Here is a 12,179-nt window from a genome sequence, read left to right as displayed (position 1 = left end):
GCCGGGCGTGCTAACCATTGGCTAGAGGTACATGGCGCTGGACCGACATCCCCATGTTGGTAACGCAACCCATGTGATGGCGCCTCACCCCCGCGGCGGAGGACTCCGAGTCCGAGGTCAACACCAGTAGGCGGCACGGCCCAACACCTGTGGAGCACCAGCATGCCCACCGTGCGAGGACGAGGGCGTGGCAAGCCGCGAAGGCGAAGTTGCATGCTACCTCAGGCAGGCACGAGGAAGCCCTTCGTGCCCGCATCGCCGCAAAACAGCAAGCCCGGATCGCGCGTGCCCTTGCAAAGGAGCAAAATCGGGTGGTCTGTTCCCTCTTCGAACTGCCCCCAAAGAGTAGGAGGCCGTGACAGATCGGACAGCTCAAGCAAGAGCAGATCCGACTCGATACGTATTGTGTCTTTGACAGCTACTTCTGCAACGAAGACGGCAAGAGCAAAGGCAAGGGCGGCCATGGGTGAAGTTCATCCATTGTCGTATCATTCGTAACTAGTAGAACATGTTTAATTTTGGTAGTCCGATGAAATATATGAACTTCCTATGATATATGTGCGTTGAACTACGTGCTTAAGTTTAACATTGCATGGCATTAGTACGGATTTAGGGATTTGCTTTGAGGGACATTGTTGTGGAAGCAGACTTTTGAGGTATGACCCAAAATTTTCCTGAAAATCAATTTTCATTTTTTTTTCTTCAGTCACGGTTCATGGACACGTTTGCAAATGTATAGGGGACCAGATTTGCCCGGTCCAGCTGTAGATGCTCTAACATTTTTGGTTGGGCATGGCAGGGATACATTTCTAAACAAAGGATAATTAGTTGGGAACTGAAATGCAAAATAAGCATGTTCACTTTGATGGCAATGTGCAAAAATAAGCATATTCACTTCGACAGTAATAATCACAATACAAGAAACTAGTGGAGCATTTAACAAGTGTTTCCACCCACATTTTTCAGGCAGAGGTACAGATGGGCCCAAATTTGGCAATTACACGACATGGGCCCTTCCCGGCTTAAATGAATACATCATGTAGGGTTTCCACTTTCACGAGGCCCATCAGATTTTGGTGATACATTCTCAACATTCAAAATTTCACATCACCACAACCATTTGTGAACTCTAGACATTACAGCAGAGCCTGGACAAAGATATACACAAATAAAATTAATGCTGCCTCACCACCCCAATGATGCTGAAATCGAGAAAACCCTAAGCAAGAATACATTCTCTAACCTCAGGAAGGCTCTTTCCTGAAGCAGCTTCCTTGGGGCTAACAACAAAGGCAACCCAGTTTCCACTGACAAGAAAATGCACTATCGCCTGCAACCATGTTTCAGGAAAGTGTAATGCTCATCATATACAAGGCTTGAACGATGTGAGCTATCCAGTGCCGTTTGCAGAACGAAGAACATGGACACTCCTGTATTTGCTACAGTAAATCAAGAAAAGGTGGCTGCTCTGATGAAACATTGGAATTGGGAGTCCGTGATGCTCGGGAGAGGGCTGACTGCCCTTGATTTCTACCACGCCCTCTTCCAACAGCAGCAGATGGAGGAGGGGCAAGCCTGGGTGGGCCCTGTGCGCCACTGGATAACTGTGATAGTGAACCAAAATCAGATTTTGGTTGCCTGATGCTCTGGCCTCCAATGGAACTAGCTGCATTGGGGAGACCTGAGCTCGGTCCTCCAATTGGATTTCCATATCCCAGAGATGAGTTGCCTTGGTTCAAATAGCTGGCAGTTGAACTCATGCCCATTATATTTGTATTGTTTGGTTTCGCTGACCAGCTCACCTGGTTTGTTTTCAGTTGTCCAAGCGAAGTACTGCTACCACCAAACCCCATGTTCCCTGTATTCAACCCAGAAATACTTTGATTTGTGCTTGGCAGGCGCTCCACTGCTGAAATGCTGGCTGCGCTGCTTGGTTTGGGGGGCCAGTCGGCAAAAGGATCAACATCATCAACCCCATCATTAGACAGCCCTCCAGATTTACTATCCTTGTTAGCTGAGAATGGTGCATTAAAGTCAGATGATGTGCTCATTCTAGGAGGCCACTCAATGTCAACAGGAACACATGAACCGGAAGTTTGATGCCCTGAACTAGGTGCAAGAGATTGCAGAGATGGAAGTGGTTGTGCAGACGGGATTGTAGACGCTGCAACCTGAGTAACTGTCGATGGCTGCTTCGTTTGAGTACTAAGATCGAAGAGAAGTGTTGAGGGTTGGTTTGTTTGGGTACTGAAATCAAAAGGGTCTTTTGAGGGTTGCTTTGTTTGAGCACTAGAATCAAAAGAGAGTGGCGGGGCACTGGTTTTCTTAGTAGGGCCCCAGTCTTCATCCCAAGAAGTGCTCTTTGCAGCTGGCATTTGTCCAGTCTGTCCCAGGCCTCCTGAAGTTGGCTTAGAATGAATCCCATTTGAGATTGAAGGCGATACTTTTACCTCTGTATGCCCATTATCCGTAACTGTCACGCCACGCTTCTCTTCAATCTTGCTGTAGAAGCACACAGTAGTTTAGTTGATAAATTAATTGCTCCATGGAGAGTACAACTGATTGATTGAATATAGTAACTGGTACCTTGTGATATCCTTGACAAATAGGATATACTTCGCAAATTGCTGTACATTCAGTTGTTGTGCCGTGAGCAATGGGAAGACTAGAGGAACCACATGTTCCGCAGCAAACTCAACACCACACTGGATTAATGAGAATTTAGTTACATAGGGGTACTGGTAGAAGGTAAATAAATTGGCAAGGAGTGCTGGAAGTTCAGCGTTAGTGAACAAACATATCAAGGGTAACCTGTTTATAAATCGCATTAGCAACTCCAAGGGTGCACATAAGGGTTGGGGCAGAATGGTCAACAGCTGTGCAACGCCGAAGAGTCTGCAAGATCTCTACTATACCTGTTTTATCCAACGATGGAACAAGATCTCCTAAACAGCGCAAAGCATTTACTCGCACCTACATTTGCAGGGCACTTACGATCATAAGAAAGCACATGTTCAAAGGCAGTAGCAACCAGCAGATATTTGGAAAAATTGAGTATGTCTTAATTCAGCAATACCCAACAGTGCCGTGATAGAACAATCATGTGAAGTAAACTAAGGCCCAACAGATGCGGTACCCCGCAATCCTACACCACTAAATATAAACTCTGCATCACTATATATTGCTAGGTAAACCTTAATTCAGCAATCAGTAATGTCCAGAGCAACTTAGAAAGGACTATTCACAAGCATTGTTACGAATTTGGGCAGAAAACCAGCATTGTTAATATTGTAATAAATGACGGTAAAATGTCTATAAACAGAGCAGAAGACAGATAATGAGCTGCATGACAAAGGGCATAAGTACACTGTACACAAGAAAAATCATATGTTTCATTATGTCATGGCCCTTATCTTTATATTTTCCTTTTCATGTGCAAATGTGTCTGCTAAAACAGGAATGAAGACGGCAATTTAGTCTCAAATATTTTATATAGCCTGGCCATTCATCAAGAGCTTTATTATTATGGTCGTTTGTTGCACAAGCATATTGACCAGATTAATGTTAATAAATAAATTACTGGAATCAAATCATATACTGTGCATACCGCAGCAACTGTAGTTTTCAAAGCTAATCCATGCACGCGTGGCAGCACAGACTGTTTCAGTAGCTGCAAGAAGAAATCCATACATGAATACATAATGTAGATGCATTATTCACAAAAACAATGAATACACACATAATGTGGATTATTATTCATATAATAACTTGGTAAGCTCATCCATCATCTGAGACATAATCCAAGCAATCGGTTAGAAAAAATAATTCCTTGATGGTGAACAAAAGAAAGAGCAATTAAAACTCAATGGCTGTTCATCAATTTAGCAAATAAAAAAACAAGGTTAACCTTCATGTCAAGTTGTCGAGACAGTGTTACTGTTCGTCGCAAAACTTCTTCCTGCAGACGGGGATCAGTATCATCATAAGCCCGTACCAGCATAGGAAGGATATGTGATATCAAATGTTCGTTTGTGGCCTGCAAGGGGTAATACAGCAACTATAAGTTAATAACGGCAGGGGTCCCAAACACAAATGGCAGATTCCACTAAACTTTAGTTTGTAAAGATCCTTCAGGGATCAAGATCAACATTGCATTCAACCATAGCGAAACCTAACAGGGCTAAAACAAGAATCAGAATTAGTTTACTTCATAAATATACATAATTACCTTGCTAATAATGAGATCGGCACGCTTCACAAGCAAAAGAAGAGTTTCACCTGATGCTGAAGTAAATACTGGAACAAGAGCAGGCAATGTTGACAGCTCAAAGTCATCTTTATCCTGCAGAACAGAAAGAGGGCATTAAAAAATGATCTTCAGAAGTTGGTATTACTAAAAAAAATGCAGCATGGCATAGCTTCAAATTACATTGCTTTCAATAACTACTCCCTCCGTCTCATAATATAAGAAGAGCATTTTTTACACTACACCAGTGTCAAAAACGTTCTTATATTATGGGACGGAGGGAGTAAGAACTATTTTAAATTGAGGTGTCATACGGGATAATCCAATTCTGGTAGGTTAGCATGCGTTGAATCAAGAATGAGCTAAACCACAGAAAGAGAGGTTACAAGACATGTACATAGATATAAGAAACTAGCCAGATAAGCAGATACCAGGTTGAGCTACGTGCCAGTTGTTAGAATTAATTAACCATGACACCTTGCTGTTAGCCAATAATCCATAAATAAAAGATGGTACTATGTATTAGGAGAAGTACCTGTGATTCTGCTATTGTCAGAACCATGGGCAAAATCATTTGCTGCATGACCATGTTGCGTAGCTCGGCACAAAGAGGTGGAAGAACCTGGTCGGAAAATGAGTCAGCTATCAAAAAGAAAATGTGTCAACTGAGCATTACAATGCATGTATATTTAATTGAATAAGTGAGATTCAGATGAACACCATGTGCAAATTAAAGTTAATCACACACATCATTAACAAATTTATTGAAATAGGGGACCAGAAAATTAGAATTCAGATGGATCAATGAATGAACCGATTCAGTTCTGTAATATAGAAATGAGCCAGGAATTTGAGGTGTGGAGATTTTTTTCTTTGTTTATCATATTACAAACTTTAGTTGTTGGCAGCCTCAACATTTTCCAGAAAACAAGTACGCCCTCAAAATTAGCTCTTTCTTTTGAACGGAGCTTCAGGCCACAAGGAAAGTTGAGCACTGGATACTTGATTGAAATAGAAACTTTAGAGTTTGAGCAGTTTATGGCCGTTTAAGCAATAAAGTTTTATCATGCATCTGAGGAAGGCACGAAAGAGCAAGTAAAGATTTTTATTGGACATACGTAATTACAGCTCCTCTGAACAATTTTGACTGTAACAAAGTAAAGAGAATGGATTGCACATACTTTATATCGAAGAACTCGGGAATCAAAGTCTTTCCACATATCCGATAATGCTTTCAGAAATTCTGTCTTCTGCATATTATCTCTCTCCTGAAAAGGATATTTTATTAACATCAGAACCATCTGCAGATAACAGTCTAGCAAGTAACTGAAGCTTAAATTGGTCAGTTGTGATTCTCAGGTTGCAAAGAAGAAAGCTTGATACACATAGCAGTGAAACTCAAAAGGTTTAAACTTATCTAGGAGAAATGAAAGGAGTCATAAATACATACAAGCAAATGGTCAAGGAAACGAAGAGCTCGCAACCTTGTATCATGCCGGAAGAAAGAAGAGCCTGTAAGAAGGAAAAGGGTAATGTATCAAAAGCATTTCAACCTACTGTTAGTGCTGTCAGCAGTTAACACCATTAGTGACAACATCCAGAAACTCCATTCTACAAGCACTTATGCACCAAATAAGGAAAACACAACCGCTACTTTACCTGTGAAGGCCATCGCACTAGGGCGTGATGCTGCATCAACTGATAGCATATTTCGCAAATCAGCCACCAGATCAGTAGGAATATTAGAAAAGGCTTCACTTGTTAAATATGTCAATGAATTCATATACTGCAATAACAGGGGACATGTCAGTATATTTTCTGCACATGCAACCGTAGCATAAGTCAAAGGTAGAGCCAAATTAAATACATTCTATTTTGACAAAGCATGTGCCAGATTAAAGACATACCATTTTCACATTGTTATGGCAATCCAGAAGTGGTCTATGAGCAACTAAGTGGTAAGCCAGGCATCCAAAACTGAATATGTCACAGGTAGAGCCTACTTTAGAATCACCACTGCGAACCAATTCTGGTGCAGTATAGTTCAGAGATGGTTGAAGAGGTAAAGCTGTGTCTTCGACATCATAGTCCTAAAGAGCAATCAAGCATATAAAAAGGTTATGATTCTTATTTATACTTTGCTAATCACAGCGACAGTATCAGCAAAAAATAGCAAGTGTGCAAAGAATATGCTTAGTTGCATAGGATGTTTAGCTGTTCACAAAACCATTCTGAACAAATAAAATGACAATTTCTGTCCACCGCAGCATATACGCAGTTATAGAGCTAAGCAAATCCATGTTATCTGCAAATACCTTAAGCAACACTGCAGAAGTTGTAGCACATATTTGGTGGAAAATATATATTCATGACTAGGAAAAATTCTATGGGAGATAAATAGAGATTTTCTGTCCAATTTAGTGCTGTGCTCCAGTGCAATCTACATAGGCAGGACTTAAGAGAATACTAAGCAATTCTATAGAAGTACTCTGTTATGACTCAAAGAAAGAAGATGCCAACTAGTTAATATAGCGAAAATGGTAAAACAAATCACCTACATTACTTACGAAGTACAATGTCATAAGTACTAACCGAATAATGGAATTGCTGCGATGATGCCAAACCACCTGTGGCTTGGTCAACAGAAAGAGCAAAACCAAAACCTCCAAGCTTCCAAGATCCACTTGAAGTTATAAAGACTGTCTGCAAAAGAGACCAAGTTATTACAGCATAGAAGTGAAAACATGCGCACGCTTATAAGCAGCAACATCAAAATCATGCAAGGGCATTAGAATAGACTAAAAACTGCTCCCATTATTTCTTATAACTGTCCTCACTTAGCCTATTCTAAAGCATTAATGAGGTTTGGAAGTGAAGTACTGCATTAAGATACTATTTTTATTTCCTCAATAGACATTTATTTTGAAAGGAGACTCCTGATGCCAGGGACAGTTGTAGTGAAATGGAAAAAAAATTAAGCCTTCTACGGGATGGATGATTCGCAGGTACTATTAAACTCTGTGCTACCAATCATGATGTCAGAACAGAAAATTTACCAAATAATCAGTATAAAGACAATAATATGTATTAAGCATTAGAGAAGGTTTGAATTGATTTTGTTGAGTAACTAAGTGCAAGTATAAAGCAGAAGGATATAATGGCCAGCCAGCCTAGACAGTATGGTGCAAATAAACAATAAAGCTAGTTTAATGACGGGGGAAACTAATGAGTGCACAAAAAAATATATAAAATTACAGGAAATAAAACCATGCAGAAATCTGCTACGTTGCAACCTCAGGTGATATAGCTCGATGTGCAAGATGGGCATTGTTATGGAGAAAATCCAACGTCTCTGCAACTTGTAGCAATCCATGTTTAATCTCCAGTATCCCCATTTCCTGGAACACAGCCGAAAAATAAGCAAACCATAGTAGAGGCGAAAAGCAACCAATTGCCATGCGCTACTGACCCCCACAGAGTTCCGTGCAAGAAAAATTCTACAAGGACCCAACCACAGAAGATATTTACGAGTGCATTGGTTGACAAGCTTACTCGATAGCAATCTAACTCCCTGAAATATCACTTGAAAAACTAACAATTTTATAATGGAAGAAATCAACACAGTCTGACCCAAAACCTATTGTTAGTGAAGTCAATCATGTTAATCTCGTATGTTCCTACCACATGTCAATGGCGGAGCCACCCTGGGGTAAAATGATGCCACGAGATTTTTACAAATAGTGCATAAGTAACAAGACTGGAGAAATGCCACAGGACTTCACACGATTTCAGTAGAATGAACCCACTAAAGGAAGTTAATGTGAAGAAAGGCTTGTTGTGAAGTTCTAAAAATATAGGTGATTCCATTTGGTGAAATTTGCGGATACATCACTCTGAAATGACACATTCGATATCATGGATTACACTGGGCATTCACCATGGTGCTAAATACTGGACAAATTGGGCAAAACTATCAGTTTCTCACTCTCGTCTATATGAAAACAGACACTGATCACCTCAACTTGCTTGCTGGCGGTGACTGATCACTAGTTACTACCAGTGAGTAATGTAACCATACCCACCCACACTGATACTAACAGTATACTTGAACTAAATCGCCAGTTTCACAAACTCTAGCCTCCATAGCATCCACTTAATTGCGAAGGTCCAAAGCTAGATGTTCAGAAATGATCGAGATCAAACAAAGGCGTGAGTGATATGTTTGTACCATGCCCTTGAGCTCCTTGGGCACCTTGCCCACGTTGTCGAGGCACCCGAGCGCATTGGAGACGGAGGCGAAGAGCGGCTCAGTGACCATGGCCATGGCGGCCTTGGTCTCGTCCAGCGCCTGCACGACGTGGAGCACACCCGGATGACGCAGCCGCACGAGGCGCGCGGCGTCAGCGCGTGCGAGGTCGAGGAACGCGTCCTCCGCCGCCCTGGAGAGCCCGGCCCGCGCCCGCGCCTCGGAGAGCGCTCGCTTGTCGAGCACCCAAACGGAGACGACGGGGTACGGCGTGGATGCCGCCGCGTCCCGCGGCCGCGCCGTGTAGATCCGCCACGCGAGCCCCGGGCCGCCCGAGCCCGCCTGGTCGAGCAGCTCGTAGTCCTGCAGCGGCCGCGGGCCCGTGACCTCCTGCACCGTGGTGGTCACCGTCTTCTCGATCACCGCCGACGCCTTGGCCAGCGCCTGCTGCAGCGTCTTCATGTTGAGCGACATCTCGTTCGCCGGTGCCCGCGGCGGCGAGATCTGGGAGCCCCTCCGCTGCTGTTGTCGACGGGGAATTTGGTTGGAACTTCTGGGGGTCGGTGGCTCGATCGGTCGGTGGCAGCGCGTGTTTGGTAATTTACGGGTATTCTTAATTGATTTTCTAATTTCAATCGATTTGTTGGGGGACGAGACTCATGAGAACCCGCGAGGAGGATGCTTCGTCGGCAAGGAAAAGAGAGGAAGGATGAAAGGTTGGGATCCGGTGGAGGCCGGATTTTCATTTAACACAGTCAGGTCGAGGTGTCTGGTCAATGCAGTTAATTAATTACGAACGTGGAAGTATCAACATTTTTTTAAGGTTAGAAGTGTGAACAATTAGGAACACGGTTATTCTGCGAGTTAGGCTGGTTGTAATGGCGAGTATCATATGCTAGTATAATATTAATATATATAATGCACAATGTCGTAAGTTAGTATCATAAATGACTTCATTTATTGTTATGCATGACACATCCGGATCATGATATGATACTCAACCATCTCTTTCTTTATTTAATTCTATGACACCTCATTAAATTTGCCTAGTTGGCATGCGTATCTATGATACTCTCGTTACGACCAGCCTTAGAGATACACGTTAAAATGTTCAATTAACTGGTAATTATGAAGTTCCCGCAAAAAAACTGATAACTATGAAGTTGTAGAAAAATTGACTACCATGAACATTCATCGTCCCGAAAAACTGACTAATATGGTTTGAAAAAAAATGAAAAGTACTACTCCTTGCGTCTGAATTATAAGATGCTTTGGGTTTCAATATGAGCTATATGCAGACTGAAATAAGTGAACAAACATACTAAAACATGCATATATGCATTCGATTTAGAACAAAAGTTTGAGCGTCTTATAACAGTGAATGGGAGGAACACTATCCTCTTCTTAAAGTATCTCTTATTAATGTCTTTGCGAGAAATTGGTATCTAAAATGAAGCAAAATGGCAACAACAAATTGGTAGAGCCCACCCGTCATGATATTCATGTTAGTCTGTCACGCCTCTCCATTGGAGCAACCGATAATCACATCATCGCGCTCTGCATAGGGTCACATGAGGGAATTGTGCTATGCCGCGGCCCTCATGTGCAAGATGAGACATGTTGTCCCGCCTCTCTCATCACGGCCTTTGTCCTTATCGGTCGTGGTCGTCATGTCTCCTCCACCTTTCCCTTCCTTTGTCATCTAGAAAGCACACACCTAGAGTGCTCGCTTTTGAGAAGTCCAGGAAGGGTGTTTTTTCTCATCACCATGCTCGACCTTTCAAAGCAGAAAGAAGTATGAGATACATTTTCTGAATCCTTTCATAGATTTGAGTGCAGTGGGGATTTTGAAGTTCAAGATTATATTGACAAAGATTTTTTGCATGTACTTTCTAACGGTCTACAACTGTTTTGGAAGTCTAAATTTGTGGAATGTTGTGCTCAAATTTGTCAAAGTTTTATGCAAAAAATCTTAAGTTGTCCACGGTTAAAAAAAGTATGTGTGGAAGATGAAGATAATGTTGGTGGACCAAAGCGGTCATCCAACCATGATAAGAATTAGTGTGTGAGTACTCTTTTGTGGTTACACTAAACTAAAGCATCCATGAATGTTTAGTCAATCCTGCCTTTTCTATTCCTCCATGGCATCGATACAGTTACTAAGCTCCCAGAAAATCACGGCCTATGATGGCTCGAGGCTTTGAGGGTCGTTTGTGGGCCTACCTGTCGGCATGCGCTTCGTTGCTTTACATTGTGGGAAAAAAACCACGCAAACGCTTCGGACGCGCCTCTCCCTTCTCTCTTGTGCGCTCTGCCGCCTCCAATACCGGCTTCCCCACTAGCGCCGCCGTCACCAACCCGTTCGCGCCTCTCTTACCTCATCCGATTGCTCGCCGCTGCGTAGCAATTAGTCTGAACCCTAGCCCGGGGTGACCTCCTCGGTGAGCCCTGGGCCTAAGCTATGGCGGCGCCTCCACTTCTCCGCAACACGCTCTTTTCTTTTTCATCGCCGTTGGAGGCGCCGCGACTGAGGGAAATGCGTGGTGGACGGTGGGCGGAGTGGGCCGACAAAACTGCGGTGTAAGGTGGGGTGGTGGTGTTATGGCTGGGCCGTAAACACGCGTGTTGGGGCTGCGCAGACATGTGCATGGTCTGTGTTGAGTGATGAGAGATTTAGAGTGAGATAATTGTGAGATTCAGGTAGAAATGGTTGATATATTCAAAAGTCGGATTAGGTATATAGAGAGTCTATTTGTGCTTTTAGATGCTCTTTGTGTTTTCTGATTGAGGTTGAGCTGCTGTTATTTGTAATGATTGAGAGAGGGCTTCAAATGATGTTGCTATCTATGTTTGTTTCGGGGTATGGGGTCCCGGCAAACCCTTAAGGTTCGAACACTGGGGTGCGCGCGAAGTCTTTCCCTCAAACCGATCTACTCTCTAGCTTACTAGGATCTCGCGGACGAACTCGACGAACTCACAACACAGAAGGACACAAGGTTTATACTGGTTCGGGCCACCGTTGTGGTGTAATACCCTACTCCAATGTGATAGTGGTGGATTGCCTCTTGGGCTGATGATGAACAATACAAGGGCAGAACGGCCTCCTGAGGTTGAGGCGTTCTTGTGCTTAGTGAGCTTGTGTGTGAGGCGGTCTCTCTTTTTAGCTCACCTCCTCCACTGTGGTGGCTAGTCCTATTTATGGAGGCCCTGGTCCTCTTCCCAAATATCGAGCGGGAAGGGAGCCAACAATGGCGGGCTAATTTGAAGGGGGACAGCTAGTACAAGCTATCCTGATAAAAGGTAGTCTTCGCCTGCACAAAGCTCTGGTGGTGATGCCGTTCTGGGCTCCACGGTGACCTCCGTCTTGCAGTCCTCGGTCTTGGTCTTGTTGCACCGAAATGACAACCTTTGCCTGATGCCTCGGTACTCCGCGGCTGCGCTTGCCCCTTTTGCATCAAAGAGGAAACAAGGACGATGTGCGCGCTGGCGCCCGCCTGGTGTCAATCGTCACGAGAACCTCGTGAGGTTCGCCTTGCCTTGATATCTCCGCTCCTCGCGAGCCTGCCTAGCTAGGCCGCTCCAGAGGAGGACTTGCGTCGTCCGCCTCGCGAGGCTTGGCCCCTCGCGAGGGTCTTGGGCGCTTCGTTGGTGAGGATGGGCCATTCGGCCTGCTGGCTTAGCCACGCG

The 12,179-nt window shown here is 43.7% G+C and overlaps 1 protein-coding gene across 2 annotated transcripts; it reads right to left on the bottom strand.

Annotated features, from left to right (window-relative positions):
• Positions 1 to 872: 872 nt before the first annotated feature.
• Positions 873 to 9,193, bottom strand: LOC123061485 (SCY1-like protein 2). Of its 2 annotated transcripts, XR_006429071.1 has the most exons (15): positions 8,475 to 9,193; positions 7,540 to 7,644; positions 6,839 to 6,949; positions 6,154 to 6,336; positions 5,906 to 6,032; positions 5,697 to 5,758; positions 5,428 to 5,514; positions 4,782 to 4,868; positions 4,229 to 4,342; positions 3,908 to 4,036; positions 3,608 to 3,670; positions 2,812 to 2,973; positions 2,587 to 2,705; positions 1,244 to 2,502; positions 873 to 1,148 (listed from the first exon to the last, which is right to left on the bottom strand). XR_006429071.1 is itself a non-coding variant. In XM_044484607.1 (14 exons), exons 1-14 carry the CDS (start codon positions 8,964 to 8,966, stop codon positions 1,440 to 1,442), a joined length of 2,904 nt encoding a protein of 967 aa, XP_044340542.1. In that variant the 5' UTR covers positions 8,967 to 9,193; the 3' UTR covers positions 873 to 1,439. The 2 variants fall into 2 exon arrangements, 1 of the variants encoding a protein (XP_044340542.1); XM_044484607.1 differs by having other exon boundaries at positions 873 to 2,502.
• Between the last annotated feature and the right edge of the window lie 2,986 nt (positions 9,194 to 12,179).

This window comes from Triticum aestivum, chromosome 3A, assembly GCF_018294505.1.
Source record: "Triticum aestivum cultivar Chinese Spring chromosome 3A, IWGSC CS RefSeq v2.1, whole genome shotgun sequence".
Lineage (NCBI taxonomy): Eukaryota > Viridiplantae > Streptophyta > Magnoliopsida > Poales > Poaceae > Triticum > Triticum aestivum.
The sequence above is the reverse complement of the archived record's forward strand: the minus strand, read 5'-3'. Positions and strand labels throughout refer to the sequence as shown.

Coding starts and splice junctions, on each gene's coding strand:
- LOC123061485 (XM_044484607.1), bottom strand. CDS start 8,966: ATGTCGCTCAACATGAAGACGCTGCAGCAGGCGCTGGCCAAGGCGTCG. Junction 6,950..7,539: donor ATCGAGCTATATCACCTGAG/GTTGCAACGTAG, acceptor TCTCTTTTGCAG/ACAGTCTTTATAACTTCAAG. Junction 2,503..2,586: donor TTTGTCAAGGATATCACAAG/GTACCAGTTACT, acceptor GTGCTTCTACAG/CAAGATTGAAGAGAAGCGTG.